At 39.9% G+C, this 20,502-nt stretch overlaps 1 protein-coding gene across 1 annotated transcript in view; it reads left to right on the top strand.

Annotated features, from left to right (window-relative positions):
• MPP3 (MAGUK p55 scaffold protein 3) overlaps positions 1–13,454 on the top strand; it is a 90,397-nt gene extending 76,943 nt beyond the window's left edge. Inside the window, exons 16-19 of the mRNA XM_063300867.1 lie at positions 8,010–8,103; positions 9,127–9,235; positions 10,358–10,480; positions 11,614–13,454. Coding sequence (XP_063156937.1) covers positions 8,010–8,103; positions 9,127–9,235; positions 10,358–10,480; positions 11,614–11,793 — 506 coding nt within the window. The 3' untranslated portion in view covers positions 11,794–13,454. The remainder of the gene's footprint in view (positions 1–8,009; positions 8,104–9,126; positions 9,236–10,357; positions 10,481–11,613) is intronic.
• The last annotated feature ends 7,048 nt before the right edge of the window (positions 13,455–20,502 follow it).

Raw genomic sequence — 20,502 nt, 5'->3', positions numbered from 1 at the left:
AGACTTGATCAAATAATTCTTGCTATGTCTTTAGTCTCTTCATGGAATCTGAATGGACCATGTCTGCATACAGAATTGCACTTTTCTTACTATAGTTGTTTCCAGCATGAAAAAAAGCATTTGAGGAAGGAGCTGGCAGTGAAATTGCTGGACTTACACATTTCCTTATAAAGTTCCATTTTTTTAAATCAAACCTTATCATTTAATAAATCCTTTTAAATGTTGTCTTCTTTCGTATCCCTGTACCATAAATATCTATGAAGCCCATTAGCTAGGCCAGCTCTTTCCAATTTCGATGTTCTGCTACTTGGAGATTCTGTCCGTTCTGTTAGCCATGACAGATAACTTGCTCTGTAATATCATTTGAAATTTGGCAGAGCAAGACCCCCTCTGTCTTTTGAGTCTTGTAACGTTTTAAATTTTACACTAGATTCCCCCTCCCCACTCATATGCATTTATTAACATTTTTTTGCCATTCTTGTAAAGTCTTTTTCTGGGATCGCAATTGGCACCGTTTGAAACAATAGTTTATCTTGAGTAATAGGTTCATCTCAATAGTTGCAATTGATCCTAAACAAGAAAACTTTAAGGTTTTCCACTTTTCAAGATCTCTTTTAAATTCTATGTTTTCCATTGTTTTGATATATTTCTTGATTGTTGCCTGTCAGATACAAACCCAGAGATTTCACTAAATCTGTTATCTGACAGCCAGATAATATCTGACAGCCAGGAAACCTTCTTGAGTTACTCTAAGTATCTTGTAAATATTTTTGTTCTTTGAACATTGATTTTATATCCAGAGAATCTGCCAAAGCTTTGGATTATTTTCATCAGCTGTCTTATTATACGTGGTGGTTGTGTAAAGGTTAATGCTATATCATTTGCATAACATTTAGTTTATATTCCTCTCTGTGGAATTAGAGGCCAGGTATTTGTTTGCCACCTCAAACCTTTTCTGCCAATATTTCTAAGGCAGTGTTAAATAATAGGAGAGAAAATGGACAGCTTTGCCTGGTAGCTTTGTTGATTTCAAAATCTGAGGAAAGTGCTCCTTTGGCCATGATTTTAGTGTTTGCCGTTGATACACACTTTTGACCCATTCTTAAAACTCTTCTCCAGGATTTATTTTGTTCAGTAATGCAAGTAAAAATGGCAACTGCGGGTTATCAAAAGCTTTTCTACATCTTGCAAGATTAGTGCTGCCTTGCTTTTATTAAAAAAAAATCATATATTCTGTTGTATTAATTATAAACCTGCTGTTGCCCTTTATGCTCCTCTTCAGGATATAGCTTGTTTGGCTGATATGTATTATATTGGAAGTGCCTTTCTTTAGTTGTTCAGCCAATACCGTGAAAATTTTATAGTCAACATTCAGCAGAGGAATTGTTCCATATGAGTGTGGTTTTCAGTGGGCCATTCCCTTCTTTGTCAATCAAGGTTACATGTGCTTCTTTCCATGCTTGTGGGACTGCTTTCGCCTCTTTAATTTCATTCATTGGGTCTCTCAGTGGTTCCAGCAATTCCTCAAGTTTTTCATAATATTGAGTTGTCATCTCATCTGGACCTGGTGCCTCCCCAAGTTGTTGCTATTGTTGTTTTTTAATTGTCTCTTTTGTTTCATGGATATTTATAGATTTACTTAATATTTGTCTATGTTGGTCATTAAATTCTTTGAGGACAGCATCTTCAATGTATTTGTTCATGGCTGCTTTATCAGTGTTGGCCGTGGAGTATAGTTCCTTTAAAAAGCTGCCAGTTCTTCTATAATTTCCAATCTTGTATGTAACATTTTGGCCCCTTTCTTTAGAGATGAAGTAGTCTGTGTTTCTTTTTCTGATTTGATATGCTAAAATTTTCCCTGGTTTATTCACATGTTCCAAGTTCTTTTATTTGACAAATCTTACCTTCCTTTGTGGTTCTTCCATTTTCCATAAATTTAATTGTTGTTTGACTTCTTGCAATTATTTCATAAGTTGTCTTGTTGGGTTAGTTCTATGCATTTGTTTTAGTTCTCTTATTTTGGCTTCTAATGGTTCTTTCCATCTGTTATGTTCTCTTTTTCATTTTACCACTAGTTTAATAAAAAGACCCCTCATGTATGCTTTATTTGCTTCCCATATGGTAGTGGTAGAGATTCCTGATGTTCTATTTATTTTGAAGAATATTTTCAAATCCCTTTTCCATGTACTATACTATACTATACTATACTATACTATACTATACTATACTATACTATACTATACTATACTATACTATACTATACTATACTATAGAACGGTATCATGAAGTAGCAGCAAATGGTTAAGTATTGAGCAGGGAATATGACAAGGATGCATGATGTTTCTGTGGATATTCTGTATAAGGCATGCTTGTGGTGATGTTAGAGCATTGTTGTTGAGAATGTGAATATATGTGTACCTTTGCATGCAGATGATGTTGGCTGAGAATCTGAACGATTTGCACCAAATGTTAGATAGATTTCATGTTGCATAAATGGTAAAAAGGTAGAGCAAGTAGATGAATGTGTGTACCTTGATAGAATATTTACTAAAGATGGGCAAATGGATGCAGACATTTAAAGTTTGCAAATGCTGATAGAAGGGTAGTGGGTAGTATATAACCTGTTGCGAGGAATTAGTATTTATCAAAATAAACTAAAATAGTTGAGTATAAGTATGCTTCTACCCACTTTATTGTATGGGAGTGAGGATGGAATATGTCAGGAGACATATAAAAATAGGTAGAATTCAGGATATATGGGGTACTTAAGAATGGAAGATAAAAGAAGAGTTGGTGTCGAGCATGAACGGGTGCTGAATGAATGTGGACTGAATACAAAAGTAAGTAACCAGTATGAAAGGAGTATGTTGAAGTGGTTTGCTCTTATTTGAGAGACTGAATAAGGATCAGATTGCAAAACAAATATATGACAGAAAAGTGAACCAAAATGTTACATACAAATGTATGACAGAAAAGGGTTGAGAGGAAGGGGAAGGCAGAGGAAATCATGGTTAGATGTAGTTGGTGAAATTCACAGAAAGAAAGCGTTGAAACATTTAAAAATAAAGGCAATATATCAGGCAGTTTGTGGACATGGTGGAAGCAAGGTGGCCAAAATAGAAAAGTATGAAATGGTTTGGTGAATGATGTTGGCATAATCTAATTTTAGCTGTGTTTCCTTTTCTTTTTCTTGTCTCATGCCTTTAATGTCTTACTCACTTTCTGCTCTGTATAAATGCTTCCTGTGAAAGAGAAGAGCAGGATGGATGTGTACGTATGACTTTAGAGTTATGTGTGAATGTGACCACTGAACGCACATGAGATTAATTTTGCTTAGTGCAAGGGTTCTCCAACTTTGCAGTGCTGTGACCCCTCAAAACGATAGATGAGTGTATTTGACTCCCCCTCCCCTGAATAAAACTAAATAATGAATAAGTAAAAATGCTGTGATTGGCAAATGGTCTTGATCAGTGTTTCTCAAGCAAGGCTGGCTGGGGTATTCTGGGAGTTGAAGTCCAAACATCTCAAAGTTGCCAAGGTTGAGAAACATTGGTCTTGATAGAAGGCTAGACCCTGGATTTAACCATATCTTGTACATCTCTGTGAGCTTTGCTCCCCACTTTGTCTTAGGGAAGCCCCCTGTGGAATTGCTGGAAAAGTGGGATTGAATTTCGACAGCATCCAACTTTGCTTTCTCAAACCTGATTAACCTCAAAAAAGTTTTGCAACCCCCTCCTCCCCAAATTGCTTGCAGCTCCCAGGGAATCACAACCCACCGGTTGGGAACCCCTGGCTTAGTGTGGAGTGTGAACACAGCCCTTCTGCCTTATAAACCATGGATTACGGGTTAATGTGTTACATAAGCACAGTCAATTGTGATACATCCAGTAAAGCATCATTAGATAAGCTGTGGTTTAGAGAGATGTCTACAGTCATTGTGTCTAGTGTGATCTGCAGAAACATTTGGGCAGGAAAACAAGAGTTTCTTCTTTTCCTTTCTTTCTCTTTTTGGCTTCCTCCCCTTGCCTTTAGAAGAGGGTTCCATCTCATTATTGTTTCTTCTTCATGCGCATCTGTTCTTTTGAAAACTTACTTTATTTTACATTAGAATGTTCTGCTTTTAGAAAGCGCTGGCAAAAAAAAAGGAGGATTTTAAAGACACGAACTGTTTCATAATGTGTGGGCTGGAAATGAGTTGTTTTTGTCCTAAATGCATTAAGAAATGAAATAATCTGTTTTATAGCAGTGGACTGAAAATAAGGGTGTGGGATGGGAACTGAATGAACTCTGTGTTGAAATTTTAAAATTGCCACAATGAAATAAGAGCAAGGACCCTAGAAGAAATGGAAGGTATTGAATAATTGAAATGCTAGTCAGGCAAGCGGGTTGTCCACTGAAAGGGAAAACCTGCTTTCAGGAACTAATTAGGAGATTATATAAATGCTAACAGTCAGGCCAGATGTAGAATGTCATTTCTGGCGTTAATAAAAGGCACAGAGGGAAATCCACACGGGGATGCTGAAAGCAGGATTTTTGTAGCATATAGCCTCAGACAAATGAGCAACATATGTACACATGTGTAGGACGAAGGAGATCTGTGCACATGTGTTCTCTGTCCCCTCAGTGCTACGAAAATCAAACATTTCAATAAGATCTGAAGTCCATGGCCACATAAAAGCTAAATTCTATAATACTGATGCTGTTTCTGGATAAGTCTATGTTTCTCTGGACCAGGGTTTCTCAACCAGGGTTCCGTGGCACCCTAGGGTTCCGTGAGAGGTCACTAGGGGTTCCCTGGGAGATCACAATTTATTTAAAAAAATTATTTTAAATTTGGGCAACTGTACATTGAAGAGGTAAGTTTCATTATTTATTTGTAGTTTAAGAACACTGTTAATGCATACATATATACAGGCCTACACATGAAATGAATATCATGATTTGTAACTTCTGGCCTATATTTGAGCCTGAATGTGCAGGGGTTCCCTGAGGCCTGAAAAATATTTCAAGGGTTCCCATGCGGTCAAGAGGTTGAGAAAGCTGATCTGGATAAAATCTGGGGAAATGGGCTTGTAGCAAAGAACATCTGGTGCAAGGAGCAGGTAATAGACCTATTTAGACTAGGTGCAGGCTTGCTGCATGCTTGCTGACACCTCCAGGTTCTCAGGTGTCAATTTTTTAAAGGATCTTTTAATTAATAAATATTAAATGAGAAGCCTGTCCACTACAGAGCTGACTACCATCCTCTAGCATGATGTTTATTTCCAGTAATTCTTCTTAGTTCTTCCAGAGAACAATTTTAATATGGGGCATGAGGTTGAAGACTGCGGAAAATCGCTTTCTCTTTTCTTCTAACAGGGGTGCCCACAGGGTGTGGTCAAAAAAGTCAGGATGGCAGCCATGACAGTATGATTGTATTTGTGCAATCCACATACCAACTGGGAAGACTTTGATTTCCCCATCATGGATGCTATCTTGACTTTTGATATCACACCTTGCAGACACGCCTCTCTTCTGATATTGGCTGAGCATCTGATGTAAGTGGAGCTTCTGAACCCTCCCCCCAGCACTTCTAATTCTCCAGCAAATGATTCTGAATTGACATAATTATTGGGAAGTAATCAAGAAAGAGGGTTGGATCACAGTGTTGAGTTAGTGCATATATTTCTATAGGGGTTCAATTCATATTGCTACAATCAACATTCAGTGGAAATAGAGCATCTTGCATCAGATGCTGTGTGTCACATAGAGATTGGGTGACCCCCCACTAGAGGCATTATATTCTAAATAAATGAGACAGCTGGAGTGATAGAATCATCACATTAGAAGGGACTTTGAAAGTCATCTGATCCAATCACAACTGAATTCATGATTTATAATGCATGATATGACTACAGTATTCTTGATAGATGGCTGCCCTCCCCTGTTTAGAAGTTGTTAATTAAGCCCTAAAAAGTAATTGACTCATTAACCCACAGTTCACTCCAGCTGAAAAAACACTCTGATCCTTACAGCCTTTCAGGTTGTGATAGTTACTCTATCTACTTTCAAAAAACTTGGGCTTCATTCACTTATACAAAGCAGGGGTAGGTACTGAAAAAAATCTTTTGAGTACTTCAAGCAAGCAATTTCAACTGTGAGAAATACTGTTAAGAAATGGAAGTTAGATGAAACTGAAAGAGCCTAGAAAAATCTCTTCTACAGTTGCCATAAAACTGGTCAGATCCGTAAAGCAAAGTGGACAGATCACTGCAAACAAGCTGCTGAAAAGTTTAGTTCACACCAGAGTATCCGTAGGTTTAAGTACAGCACTACTTATGCAAAAATGATCTGCATGGGAGAGTTGTTGGAAAGAGACCTTTTCTTAAGCCTTATCTCAAAAGGCAGTCTAAGGTATGCAAAAGAAAACCTTGATAATCCTGAAAACATTTTGGAAATAAACACTTTGGGCTGATGAAATGAAAATTGAATTGTTCTACAACAACAATGCAAAATACGTTTGGAGACAAAAGGATGGGCAATTTTTAAGAAATTAATATCTTGGCTGTTGTTATGCTCCAGAGTTGCTCTGTTATGCTTTGGGTTCTGTAGGTCAGCCAGTGGCAAAGGAAATATTGTACAAGTAGAAGAAAATAGATTCAATTAAACAACATATCCTAGAAGCTAATGTCCCAAGGTGACGTTAAGAAACTGATGCTGAAAAGAAGTTGGATACTTCAGCAAGGCAGTCTTCATTTGGAGGAACATACCTCCAAATCAGCCATGAAATATTTACAGAAAAGAAAGATAATGGTTTTGGAATGGCCTTCGTAGTCCCAATATTTAAATATTATTGCAAATCTGTGGGGAAATCTCAAACATGCAGTACATACAAGGAGACCTAAGAAGAGTTCTGAGCTAGAAGAGTTCTGCAAGGAAGAGTGGGAAAAATTATCTCAAGGAAGAGTAGGAGGCCACAGGAAACATTGGAAGCTATTATTTGACTATTTCTGTCAAAGGAGGTCTTACAAAGTACTGAAATAGTACAAATATCTGACAGCATAGTAGAAACATTGGGGGAGGTGGGGAGACAGCTAATTTAATAAGGAAATCAATGAATGCCATGGAGATACACATATTTGTGAACATCTATATATGTGTATATAGTTATAACTATATGTTTGGTGTAGTGGTTAAGGCACCAGGCTAGAAGCCAGGAGACTGTGAGTTCTAGTCCTGAGCACAAGGCTAGTTGGGTGACCTTGGGCCAGTCACTCTCTCTCAGCCCTAGGAAGAAGGCAATGGCAAACTGTTTCTGAAATCTTGTTAAGAAAATTGCAGGGACTTGTTCAGGCACACTGGCTCAAAGGCACCCAAAAAAAAGAGTAGGTATAGCTGGTTATTTAACTAATAAAGGATCCTGTTAGGGCATATGCTGTGACAGGGGAAGGGTTGGCTCCCAAGTCTTTGCCCATTTACACACAGTAATTCTGTTGCCTCTGCTATGATACACACTGCTAAGTACGTAGTTACTGAGAGGAGGAGACAGCTGATAAAAGAGCAAGCAGGGGTTACTCCACTCTTCTGAGGCCTCTTGTCACAAACTCATGTCCTCTCTTGTAACATCACTGATGTTCTGCTGGGGAAGCATAGATGTTATATTGCTGTCACATGCACAAAATTACCAGAGGCCTGGGCGAGAGGCCTGGTGCTGGACTGAAGTAAGATGGAGTGCTTCTTTTCGTAGATTATTCTCTTTCCTCTGAGAATTACTGAGAAATTGTGGGGGAAATGAATAGTGTGGCACTATAGCAGGCACAAGAGACATGCCCCTTCTCTGGATCATCTCAGCCAGAGATATCCTGAGATGAGTTGGAGAAATCTTTTCAACAACAGTCCTGATTCTTTTCTTTTACTTCTGATTTGCCTCATTTTGTCATCAGTGTCACTGCTAGCCCTGGTTCCACGGCCATGCAAAGCAAAATGTTCTTCATTGACACCACCTGAACGTGGCTTCCCCTCTCTTCCAGATACCACAAGGACCAAGAAAAGTCATGAAAAGGAGGGCGTGGAATACAATTTTGTGTCAAAGCAGTCATTTGAGATCGATGTACAGCACAACAAGTAAGCTTTGCTCTGGGATGCTGGGGGAAATGGAAGGCATGTCCCTTCTTGTGTTAAGCCTGAGGCCTGACTCATGTCATGTCTACCCTGAGAATCTAATTAGAATAGCCCGCCTTTGCTGATGGAGACTTTAACTGCCTGGGCAGGAGAACTTTGGCGAGCATATTTTGTCTTGGTTTGGGGCTACAAGAATGGGGAAGCTCTGTCTGGACTGTTTCCTCCTCCACATTGGGGCGGAACCAAAGATAGACCTTACTAAGGCTGGGTTTGTTTATTTATTTATAATTTATTAACAGTATGCATTTCTGTGCTGCTTTTCTGCCAGTTACTACTTTTTCTGTATTCAAGGCTCCACAAAATAGAACAGCATTCTGTGATGAACCCAGGTCTCTCTTGGCATTGAGGGCAATGAAGTTCTCTAGTTTACCTTCACTCAGAAGGTGAAGGGGAAGTGGAAGAAGCTCTGAGCAGTCCCCTTAAGACAAGAAATTGAAGACAAGAACTCCATGTGCCATGCTTCTTTTGGGAGGGATCCAGAGATATGCTGGGGCTGCACTCCCTGAGTTCCCAGCCAGCATGACATGTTAACTAAAGGTTCTGGGATTTTGAAGTTGCAGCATATCCAGAGAGCTGAGGACCACTGCTTTAGTGAGTGTTAGGCTGAGAGTGTTAAAAGGCCCTTCCACACGCTAGTGCTCCACAGATCTGAGATTAGTTTTGCATTAGTTTTAACTTCATGATGCAATAGTATTTGCGTGGTGCTTTGGAAACGGAGTAGATGTCACTAGGTGTACGATTTTTGCATTTTAAACATTTGTTCTTTCCTTGCTGAAAGTGAAATGTTCGAAAACAGCCATCCCTTTTAAATCTTGTTGCCTGTAGCAAACTATTAAAAATAGAAAAGAAAAAGGCAAAGTAAACAATTTTACACTATAATAAACATTTGGCACATTTGGCTGCACTCTCTTTTGAGGTTGGTGTTCTGTTTTGCTTTTCCTCACTTAATCCCCTCACTATTTTCAGATTTGTAGAACATGGAGAATATAAGGAGAATCTTTATGGGATGAGCCTGGAGGCGATACAGTCTGTCATGTCTAAAAATAAAGTTTGCCTTGTGGATGTTGTGCCTGAGGTAAATTAACATTTTTTTTAAAATTCTGTCCTCCAGATTTGCCTTTCAGTTTAGGGTCCATTGTTTTCATGGACAACATATGGCCTTTTAGGAAGAAATTAGCCATGTGCAGCAAGAACGGTGACAACTAACAGAGGCATTACAAATTAACTTCCTTGTAGAAACAGGCTGATACTTTCAGATGTGCTTTGGAGTAATATATACAGGTAGTCCTCACTTAATTACCACAATTGGGATCAGAATTTTGTTGCTAGGCGATGTAGTGGTTAAGCAAATCCAACCTGATTTTATGACCGTTTTTGTGGTGTCCGTCAAGTGAATCACCATGGTTGTTAAGCAAATAACATGGTTGTTAAACAAATCATGTGGTTCCCCATTGATTTTGCTTGCCGGAAGCCAGCCAGGAAGGTTGAAAATGGCAATCATGTGACCACAGGATGCTGCAATGGTTGCAAATGTGAACCTGTTGTGAAGCGCCCGAATTTCGATCACATGACTGTGGGGACACTGCAGCAGTTGTAAATGTGAGGACCGGTCACAAGTTTTAGCTCCATCGTAAGTCCAAACCGTTGCTAAACGAATGGTCATTAAGGAAGGACTACCTGTATAAAGAAATAACCTATAATGTCTTGGGGTCTACTCTGCACTTGCACAGAAGCTTATCACCTAACACAGTAGAACATTATCTTCCTTTCCATGTTAATATTTTCTTACTTTTAATAACTGGTGCATTTGGTTGGAGGTGCAGGACTGGGCACATTTTCATGCAGGTAGCATGACTTTCTATCAGTTCACCAATTAACCAGTTAACTGTTACATTTTAACAATTAAAAATACTTCAGATGCTTTCAAAAGACGTTTTGTCAGCACTAGGCTGGTCTCCCAGGTATTTTTAAATTTTATTAATTAATAGTCCTTTATATCCTGCTGTATATATTCAGTCCTATTTATCAATGAGTGTCATTGTTATTGTATTTACTGCTGTATTATAAAGCCATGCTACAACAAACTTCAAGATTCCTTCAGGCCCTCAAACTGAGAGAAATATTACTAGTTTTGACAATTTCTCTCCTTTAAAATATTGCAGCCACAGACTTCTGTTTTGCATATTTCTGCTTCCAGGCGGTGAAGCACTTAAGGACAGCAGAGTTCAAGCCATATGTTGTCTTTGTGAAGCCTCTTGTCACTGAAAAGAAAAAGAACACACCTGCCTCTCTGCTGACAGAGGAAATCTTTGTCCCACTTGTAAGTATTTCATATTGAAAGGATGGTTTCACAGGAGGAATCTAAAATGTGTTGGACAACATTTACCTCTGCTGAAGGCTGTCTTCACTTGGGGGTCACCTTCTGGGGAATGTGTACCGGAAATGGGCCTGAAGGATGTGGTAGCGAGGCAGAGACCAAAATGAGTGGGACCACCCATTTTTCATCTTCTTTCTAATATTATTTACTTCATCAGATACTCCTTGGATTCTCCTTTTCTCTCTCCTTTTGCCCTTGATTTATGCATTCTGATATTTGTTCTTAGACTATCCCCAGTGACATTTGCATATAGGAAGTCAAAATCTGCAAAATGGTGGGCCCATCATCATAATCCAAGCTACATGTGGCAGCATCACGTGCACACACAAAAGGGGTGGGACTTGGATCTTGATGGCATGCTCTTCATCTTGCAGATTTTGATGCACTTACCCCACCGGATGCCTCTGACAACCTACTGGTGCTCCCCATGGTTGTTTAGAATGCAGTTGCATAGAAGTCTTGGTGGTTAGAAATCATACTCATGTGATTAGATCCAGATTCATATTATATGCACTCATTGAGCTAAGCCATGGTTTATTTAAGTTAAGGTTTTGGTAAATCACGGTTTGGTGAATTTGCGTACTGCTCTAAGCCATAAACCTAATTTACAAATCATAATGACTGGATTCATACAAAACATTAAATGCAAACCAATCTTGTAATGGCTTAGTGTAATGAGTGAACCTGGTATTCATGCAGAGAATAAATCCATTGTAATCAGTGGGACATAAATCAATAGTGACATAAATGCCCTTGATTTCCATGAGCCTCTTCTAACTGTGACTAGGTCTGGTTCCAGCTGATGGTACATTTAGTGAATTCTTAAGTGGCTGGCAAATAAATATATAACCCAAGAAAAATTCCTTGAATTATTACAGCTGGACATCAGTATATTCAGCCTTATTACTAGATTTTTACTAACTAAATCCGCTTTCTGCAGCAGAATTACCCAATGGGATTTTTTTTTGTAGGAAGTGCCAAAGGGGTATTGCAGCTCAAAACCATTTTAAAAAAAAGAATTAACCCTGAAAGGCCCCAAGAGCCATTTCCTATTGTCTCTCTGTTTCATTTTGCAGGATGAGGAGAAGCAAGAGATGGTGAACTCAGCAGCCTTCATTGAGGAACAATATGGCCACTTGATTGATACAGTCCTGGTGAAGGAAGATCTCCACAGTGCCTGCAGCCAACTGAAAACCATATTGGAGAAACTGAACACAGACTGTTTTTGGATGCCAGTCTCTTGGGTCAAGTTGTAGTCAGCAATGGTCCACCAAAAGCAGAAGAAAAGAATGAAGATATATTCCTGTTTGATAATCATAATAATAATTTGTAAATAGAATGGATGGTTAAAAAGGGAAAATGCTGCAGCAGCCAGCTTGCTTGAAAAGCAGGAAAGAGAATCTGTCTGCAACTAAAACCATATTCTGATGTAATCACTTCCTCTGCAGGAATGGAATGAAAAATTGCAGGATACAATCCAGGGTATGTGTGGGTCCCTTTAGACAGCAGTCTTAGATTCTGGATATCTGAATGGCTCTTTCAAACTCTGCAATGGAGATTCAAACGGTGGTCATCTTGATGAAGACTAAATAGCTGGGAAATGTTATGGCGCAAAATATGCTAACTCTGAAATTTCCACAGTCAATAATAAATGAGACCGACCTTCAATTAAGGGTTATAATTTCAGATAACACAATAATAAACCTTTCCCCCCTCTGCTGATTGACCAGGCAGAATCAGAAGAGCACTTAAAAGTGACAGTTTAGTAAGAGAAATCTTTCTGGGCCAGCTGCAAAGCCTTTAATATTTTTGCCTGAAAATTAACCACTCTGTATATTCTCTATATGTAACTATATTTTGAGACATCAATGATTTATTGGGATTCCCTCCCACGGCTCCATTATCTCAGTAGATTGCTTAAGTAATATGTTAAATCATGTACTCAAGACATTGGAAAGTGTCCCAGTTCTAGTTAGAGGACCACAAATTTCTCATGAGCAAATGGCGAAGAAGCATTTCTCTTCTACAGTATTTCTACTTTGTTTTGGGCTGAAAATGCTGAGGTATCTGTGTCATAGGCCAATCAGTCACCCATTTTAGGTCAATTTCAGCTTAGGCAAGTGGTCTGAATTTTTAAAAGTGGCAAAGGATGTTTGGCATAAACTCTGTCTTGCAGAACTATAGCTAGAGATCCTTTGGGAGTCAGGAGCATCCAATAGCCAAGCCTGTACATGGCTAGCACAATACTGGATTTGCTGTGCGAACATAGAAGTGGGTGCAGAGTTCAGCATCCAGAAATTCACTTATAAAAAGCCAAGCAAAATTTCAGTTCTTCCAACAATTGAAAATGTATGGTTTTTGTTTGCTTGTCTGGTCTTGGTAAACAACAGAAATGGAATATCCTTCAATTCTAAGAATTGAGGTGAAGGAACATCAGGACTCCCAAGCCTTCTCCAGAACTCCATACTCAGAATGATTTGTGCATCATAAACACCTATGAGTAGTATGCCTTACTTTGCTTTGCTTAATTCTTCTTTCAGAATGAAAATTTTTTGCAGATAATGTTGCTTTGGTGATTATAAGGGAGGGTTAGTTCTTGGGAGAAGGGGCTGTGACCTATCTGTATTTTTTCTTTCTTTCCCTGTACTGTTTTTATGTTCCACTATATTTTTTATGCATTTCTTTGTAAAGAAAATATTTCCCATAGAAGAAAAAAAATTACCAATCTTCCTAGAGCTGTTGGATATCTTAACCACAACATTTATCACCAATCTGTCTTTTGAAGCTGAAGTTATAGATGTATTTATTTACTTCTGTAGTTTTAAAACTGTGGGGAAAGTTGGGGCTTTGTTGAAAGTTTATCATTAAAAGATTGATTGATTGATTGATTATGTGCCATCAAGTTGGTGTCAACTCTTAGCAACCATATAGATAATTTTCTCCAGGAGGGATCTGTTTCCAACCGAGTTCTTCAGGTTTCCCAATATATATCCATCACCACTCTAGCCATGACCATCCACTTTGCTGCTGGTCATTGTCTTTTCTTTCCTTCTACTCTTCCCAGCATTAGAGCTTCTCTGAGAGCTAGATCTTCACATATTGTGTCTGAAGTAGGATAATTTGAGCCTGGTCATTTGTGCCTTTACTGAGATTATCACTAAGGCTGATAATAATAAGTGAACCTCTCTGGAAAACAGCTGGCCCACCATTATTAATCTTTCTGTGGATGAAACAGGGGTTCTAGGACACACTGTCAGTTGATGTGAAAGGATGGTAGGTTTTGACAGATCTAGCTAGTATCCAGCAAAAGGTGAGGGTGTATCTTAGGATCAAACCAGATGTTCACTTTGTGTTTATATTTTAGAGTCCCCCGATGGGAGGAGATGGGCAGGGACAAATTAAACAAACAAACAAACAAACAAATACATAAATAAGGTGTATGTATATGGTATATACATATAATAGATAACATCAAACCAGATGTTCACTTTATATATTGTATGTGTATAGTATTGTATTTATCCTAAATTACAGGTGCAGGAAAGAAGCATCAAGCTTGGAATGCAGGGAAAAGGGTCTTTTCCCCTCTCTCTCCCCCACCACCCCAGCATGATTGGATCAAATTCTCCCTGCACCCCTCATGCCTAAAATAAAAGGTCCCCATTGGTATCAGCTATAAAGTTGGGTTCGTAGAATGTATCCAGCAAGCCGGTAGGGATTGTATAACTAGGAATTCAAGTTTCCCAAGAGGCAGCTGTGTTAGTCTTTTGCAAGGGAAAGTACCCAGGAGTCTTAATGGTATCTTAAAGACCAATCAGTTTATTGTCACATACAATTTATTATCACAGGCCACTTCAAGTGTCCCTCAGAAGACAAAAGCAGAAGATGCTTCTTGAAGGGAACAATTTGTCAATGACTGAAATTAGGCCACCACAACCCACTCTGCAAATTGGGTGCTGTGTAACGGGGGGGTGCCAGTAGCAAGGCAAAAAATTGTTTTTAACAGTGCGTGCATACAGCTAGAATGTTCAAAGCTCTTTTTAACCGTGCACATGTGCACGGCTAGAATATTTTAAAAATTGGTTTTATGCACCAGAGTGCCTTGTATGCCAGCAGTGCCCCTGACTGATCCATTGCTTCTTTAAATAATTCACTTTGTGATATGTGGGATAATACAGTGAGTTTATGCATTTAATACAAGTGGTTTTTCAGAGAGATTTTTGGGATGAGAACTGCTTGCTTTTATTTCCATGTCCCCCCTTTCTGACATCTTTTCTATTGCTCGTTTACTCTCCTTTTGAATATACCTCCCATTGATATTTCTTCAAAGTCTTGCATACCGTCACAAGAAGGTACTACTATAAAGGTGAGTTTCTTTCAATAGTCATTACTATGCCAACTTAGCTGCCTTCCATGAAAGCAGCTGCGTACTTTTTCCTTGAAGAATGCCAGTTTGAAGCAAAGAGGCAGCACCTGGAGAACAAAGCCAATCTCACAGAAAGGACTCACAATGAAAAACAAACAAACCCCACCCCATTCCAACGTATGGGATGTACTTAAAATACAAAAGCCTAGCTCACTGGTGGACAAATGAATGTGAATTCCCCCCCTACCCTTCTTTCACTTCTGAGTGATATGATATGCTGGCATAGAAAGGAGAAACATTTTGGGGAAACTTGTATCAGAAAACCAAAGTCATGGAGTGGGTGTGGTTAAATGGTTGAACCGTAGTTCCTTTTGCTTTACAGGTAGTCCTTGCTTAACAACCATTTGTTTAGTGATGGTTCGGAATGACAATGGTGCTGAAAAAACCAACTGACAACCGATCCTCACACTTATGACCATTGCAGCATTCCTGCAGTCACGTGATCACGATTTGGGCACTTGGCAACCAGTTCACATTTATGACCGGCACAGTGTCCTGTGGTCACGTGTTCACTATTTTTGGCCTTCCTGGCTGGCTTCTAGCAAGCAAAATCAATGGGGTACCGTGCGATTCACTTAATGACCACATGGTTCATTTGACGCCCATGGTGATTTGCTTAATGGCCACTGCAAAAAAGGTCATAAAATCAGGCCAGATTCACTTAATGACCACTTCACTTAGTAACCAAAATGCTGGTCCCAATTGTGGTCATTAAGTGAGGACTACCCATAATTCAATCAGTGGAAATCAACAGACAAGACCTACACCAGCCTTCTGCGATCTGGCACTCTCCAAATATCTTTTAAAACTCCCATCAACTGTAGCCATTTGGAAGTGCTGAATATCACATTGTATCTGAGTTGTTATGTACCCTTTTTCCCTTTCCATTTTAGTCACCTTACCTGGACCATCATCTCTACATGTTCGCACCCAACTTACCTACATAGGATGTGCTATGCAGGTAAAATCCAAGCCAATATTTCTGTCCCCACTCCGCCCTAAAGATCCACTATTCAATGTTCGCCCCTTTTTTCCTTGTTAGATGCTATGTGCATTAGGCTGTTATTGGAGGTCCCATCCTATATAAGGCAGCTAAGTAACTTTGCATTCTTAATAATTGGACATTTCCACATTTAGACAGTTATGTGTCTTATTTGGAAATAATTTTTTTAATCTCCCCCTTCCCCAAAATAAGCCTCTCTGGCAATGCACATGTCTAGCTAGCTGCTAATGCCAATGCTATAAAATACACTTTAAAATAACCATGTTGTAAACAGGGTTAGCTTGAATTGCCCATGGTACTGATGCCTGTCTACTGTTTCCACAGATCATTTGCTGCTCTGTATATGTGTGTGTGTGTGGAGTAATTTCTGCCCCTTCTGGCTGTGGTTCCCTGGACTTGCACCCTAGCTCCACCTCTAAAAGAGCAAAACTAGTGCAAACGTGCAGGTGTGTAGGGCAAGTAAGTAGGAGTGTGACTACTACTGTAGGAAGTGGGTTGAAAAGAGGATTATGCAGCCCAGCCATCAGATGGTTAAAAGCCCCTCAAGAAAACCAAACAGCATTTATGTCTTACTGAGCATCAACTGTTTCCTCATCCTGAAAAAGGCAGCATATCTCAGAAGCACATCATATGGGAAATGTCTTTAGCAGCAGGCATGTCAGTTCTTCATTTGCAATCTTTCTGGGGAGAATGCGGGGCTGAAAATAGAGCTTTCCACAGCTTCCATGTTGCTTTCTGCAAATTTGCACAGCCTCTCAGATCTGTGTTTGGTGTGTGTGGAATGAACTGTACCTTGGTGCTTGCAAACTTTTCATAACAGAAGATGTGCCTTTTCATCGCTCCTTGTTTTATTCTAAAACCTTAATGAAGATACTAGCTAGCTGTTGACACTGCCATCAGCTAGCTGGTATATTTCGAGTAGTCCCAAATGGCTTGGTGTTCCTCGAGTAGCCTAGCTTCCTGCAACAAATTTAAAAGAGACGTGTTAGGACACTTAGGCAGTCTGGAAACTCACATTTTAAAGGGGCAACTGGAGGATTACATTAACTGTGCTGCACAGATTGATATCCTCCCAAACAGACTCTGCATAAATCAAGTCCAGCCAAAGAAATACACAAGCAGAAAGCTGCTTTAAAGTTGGTAGACCAAGAAATTCAATCAACTCAGATACTGCTGGTCTCTGAGCTCTCCACAGAGTCTCTCAGTGATGGTTCCTAAGGTTGTTTTGGCTGGAGAATGTACTTAGACCTTTGGAACATGCACAGTATATGACTGATCAGCAAGTACTAGCGATAATACAAATGTGCTTTTTCCCTTTAGGTGCACTGGGACCACAATTCCCAAAATTCCCAAAATTCCATTGAGCAGGTGGGCAGAGAGTGGCTCTCCTAACAGATCTGGAGGTCAGCAGTTCAGTAAAGGTGGCATTGAAGCCACCTGAAGGCTTTTGCAGTAACACTTGTGCATCTGCACAATATGATAGGCTTAGTTTGGTTTTGGTAGCCTTGCCTGATATGTAAACCCAGCTCTTTGGGTTAGTTTATATTTCAGTGTATTGTGTGAGCTCAGAAAATAGAGTAATATGAACTGAATTAAGCTGGTGATATGAATATGGCCATGCGATATCCTAAACAAGTGTTTCTTAACCTCAGCAACTCTAAGATGTGTGGACTTCAGCTCCCAGAATTCACCAGTCAGCACACTGACTGGTGAATTCTGGGAGCTGAAGTCCACACATCTTAGAGTTGCTGAGATTGAGAAACACTGTCCTAAACCACTAAACTGCTAAGAAACACTTTTTTGGGTTCCAGACATACTTATGGTCAGAGCAAAAATAGATCTAGGGGAACCTTTCTTCCAGATATGTTAGACTACAAACTCCAGAGTATTCAAGGGCTGTAGCAAGAACTGGGGGACTCTAGAATCAGCACTCCATAAATCCGCCAGTTTGTAGAAGATGGATCTACTGAATCCAGTTCCCAATTGACAAAGAGGTTTCAACAAAAGCCAGGGCAAATCTACAGTGGGGCTTTATGGAGAAGCAAACCTGATAGATTCAGAAGCCTTTATGGGGGGCAGAGCCTTTGGTAAGACTGCAGGGACTCTGCTAGAATCAAGATTAGTCTTGTAGGAAGACAAGCTGAGTGGCAGAAAGATGGCTCATGCTTTGCCTGCCTGGGTCTGAGCATTGCTGGAATTTTCTTCTCTACAGGAGCAAGTTTTACTTCCTGAGTAGAACAGGCCACCTCTCTCTGTTGTGCTTCAGAAACTCAGCGAAGGTTCATTTCATGTGGGAAAGCTGAACAGGAGGAGTACTAAAGAATACCACCCTAGTCCACAGGGAATATAATTCAAGCCCTGATAATCTCCCATCTTTGTGTCAAAAGGGCAAACTGCAGACATCTGTTGTGCCATCTCTCCATAAGCATGGCAGGGATTTGTGAATGTGCGCACTCCTATTATGCCTACGGCACATCACGTAAGAATCATATATGGGGACAGCTGGTGTAACTTTATCCCCAGATCCATTTTAGTAGGTAGAGCCACAAACTGTTATGTGCTGAAAAACTGATCAGGATCTATGAATGTTCACATTTCCTCATTGCAATCTCTGTAGAAGATTTTTTAGTTTACTTCTTAGATTGATAAGTGTGGAGAAGTGTGAATCTGGGTTGCATACATTAATAAGAGGAAATAAAAATACTAATACAGTTAAAGTCATAGCTACTACCATTAATAAGCAATCAGGAACCCACAATATGCATTATACCTTTCCAGGTCAGAACTCTTATCATCTTGGCCCCACGGCCTGGGGAAGAACCAAACATTTCTAAAGGCCAACAGGACTGGAGCCAACTTAATGTCGAGGTAGGACAGGGGATCACTCCAGTCCAGAAGAATACCATGGTCAATGGTATAAAAAGCTGCTGGGAGATCATGGAGGGCCAGGATGGATGCACTCCCCAACCTCATTTCTGCTCCCCCCGAAATGTCATCAGCAAGTGTGACCAATGCTGTCTTTATGACCTGGCCTGAATCCAGACTGAAAAGGATCGAGATAATGGGCTTCCTCCAGGATCCTTCGGAGCTGCAAGCCAACCACCTTCCCTTAAAAGTTCTGTTCCCTTAAAAGGGAAGTTTGGGGACAGAATGAAAATCATCCTGTTGGATCCAGCAATGGCTTCTTGAGGAGGAGGCAGACTATGTATGAGTTGGGCGTCGATTTTCAAGAATTCACTCTGGCATTGTAAATACCAGTTATTTCCTTATTCAGGAACAGTCAAACCATATATTTAACTCACAAACTTAAGCATTTAAAAATAACCACATGGCCACATAAACATATTTAACTTCAAATAGTTAATGAATTCTTGGAACGCCAAGTGCAAAGTTTCCAGTATGCTGTTAGTTTCCTCTGGATAAGCCACTGAACTGGAAGCTTCATGGGTTAAAATATTTGGTTCCACATGAAATATCCCATCTCAGGTCACCATTTTGAAGCTGCTGCATTATAAGCTGGAGATCCCCAACATACCGCCATAGATTCCTATCTTGCTAACCACTAGATCAGTGTTTCTCAACCTTGGCAACTTTCAGATGCGTGGACTTTAACTCCCAGAATTCCAGGAGGGGGGCTGACTTCTAAACAGTTTTAGGTCTGTGTGATTAGTCTACCAGAGAACTCAGTCCTTTACAGCAGTGTTTCTCAACCTTGGCAACTTTAAGATGTGTGGACTTCAACTCCTAGAACTTCCCAGCCAGCATGCTGGCTGGGGAATTCTTGGAGCTGAAGTCCATACATCTTAAAGTTGCCAAGGTTGAGAAACACTGCACTAGATTTTTTTTGTCAGCTGATTTTTGTATATTTAAAAAATGTTTTAATTTGTCTAAAAACAAGAAGCCGATTTCTGTTAAGCAAAACACCACCATCTTCCCCCTTTATTTGCGACAATGCCTTGACCCCAATGGGCCCTATAATCTTTTTGAGAAAATAAAGTCCTGGATGGTTGGAGACCAGAGCTGTTTTGAAATATGCCTTTCTGCCCAGAAGAACAACAAAACTAAGCAGAAACTGTGGAGAGAAAGTGGAACTACATTGCAGGAAGGAAGAATCAAGAGAAGTGAAGGTAGCTCACTGGTAAATTAATGATTTGCAGGGGTCTCCACTGGGGAAGTCAAGAAAGCTAAGATGGTGTCAGTAACAGTATGATCAAAGACCCGACTCCGTTTCACTTGTGTTGTGCAAGGGGCAGGGCTTTGATTGGATGGGCATAGCCCCCATTTTGACTTTTTTTTATCCCCCCAGACACCTCTGATAATGTATAAGCAAGGCTGGCTCTAGACATTTTGGCACTGGCTGGGGAATTCTGGGAGCTGAACTCCACACATTTTAAAGTTCATAAGTTTGAGAAACACTCCTCTAGGCAAAGTCATATTCTGGCTCCCCCTATGGTTTGGCTCATCTTCCAATTTTGTTAGGAATGTCAAAAAGGCACCCTATTGATTCTTTTTTTTCTTCAGGTTTTTGAGCTTCAC

This window comes from Candoia aspera, chromosome 4 (genome assembly GCF_035149785.1).
Source record: "Candoia aspera isolate rCanAsp1 chromosome 4, rCanAsp1.hap2, whole genome shotgun sequence".
Lineage (NCBI taxonomy): Eukaryota > Metazoa > Chordata > Lepidosauria > Squamata > Boidae > Candoia > Candoia aspera.
The sequence above is the reverse complement of the archived record's forward strand: the minus strand, read 5'-3'. Positions and strand labels throughout refer to the sequence as shown.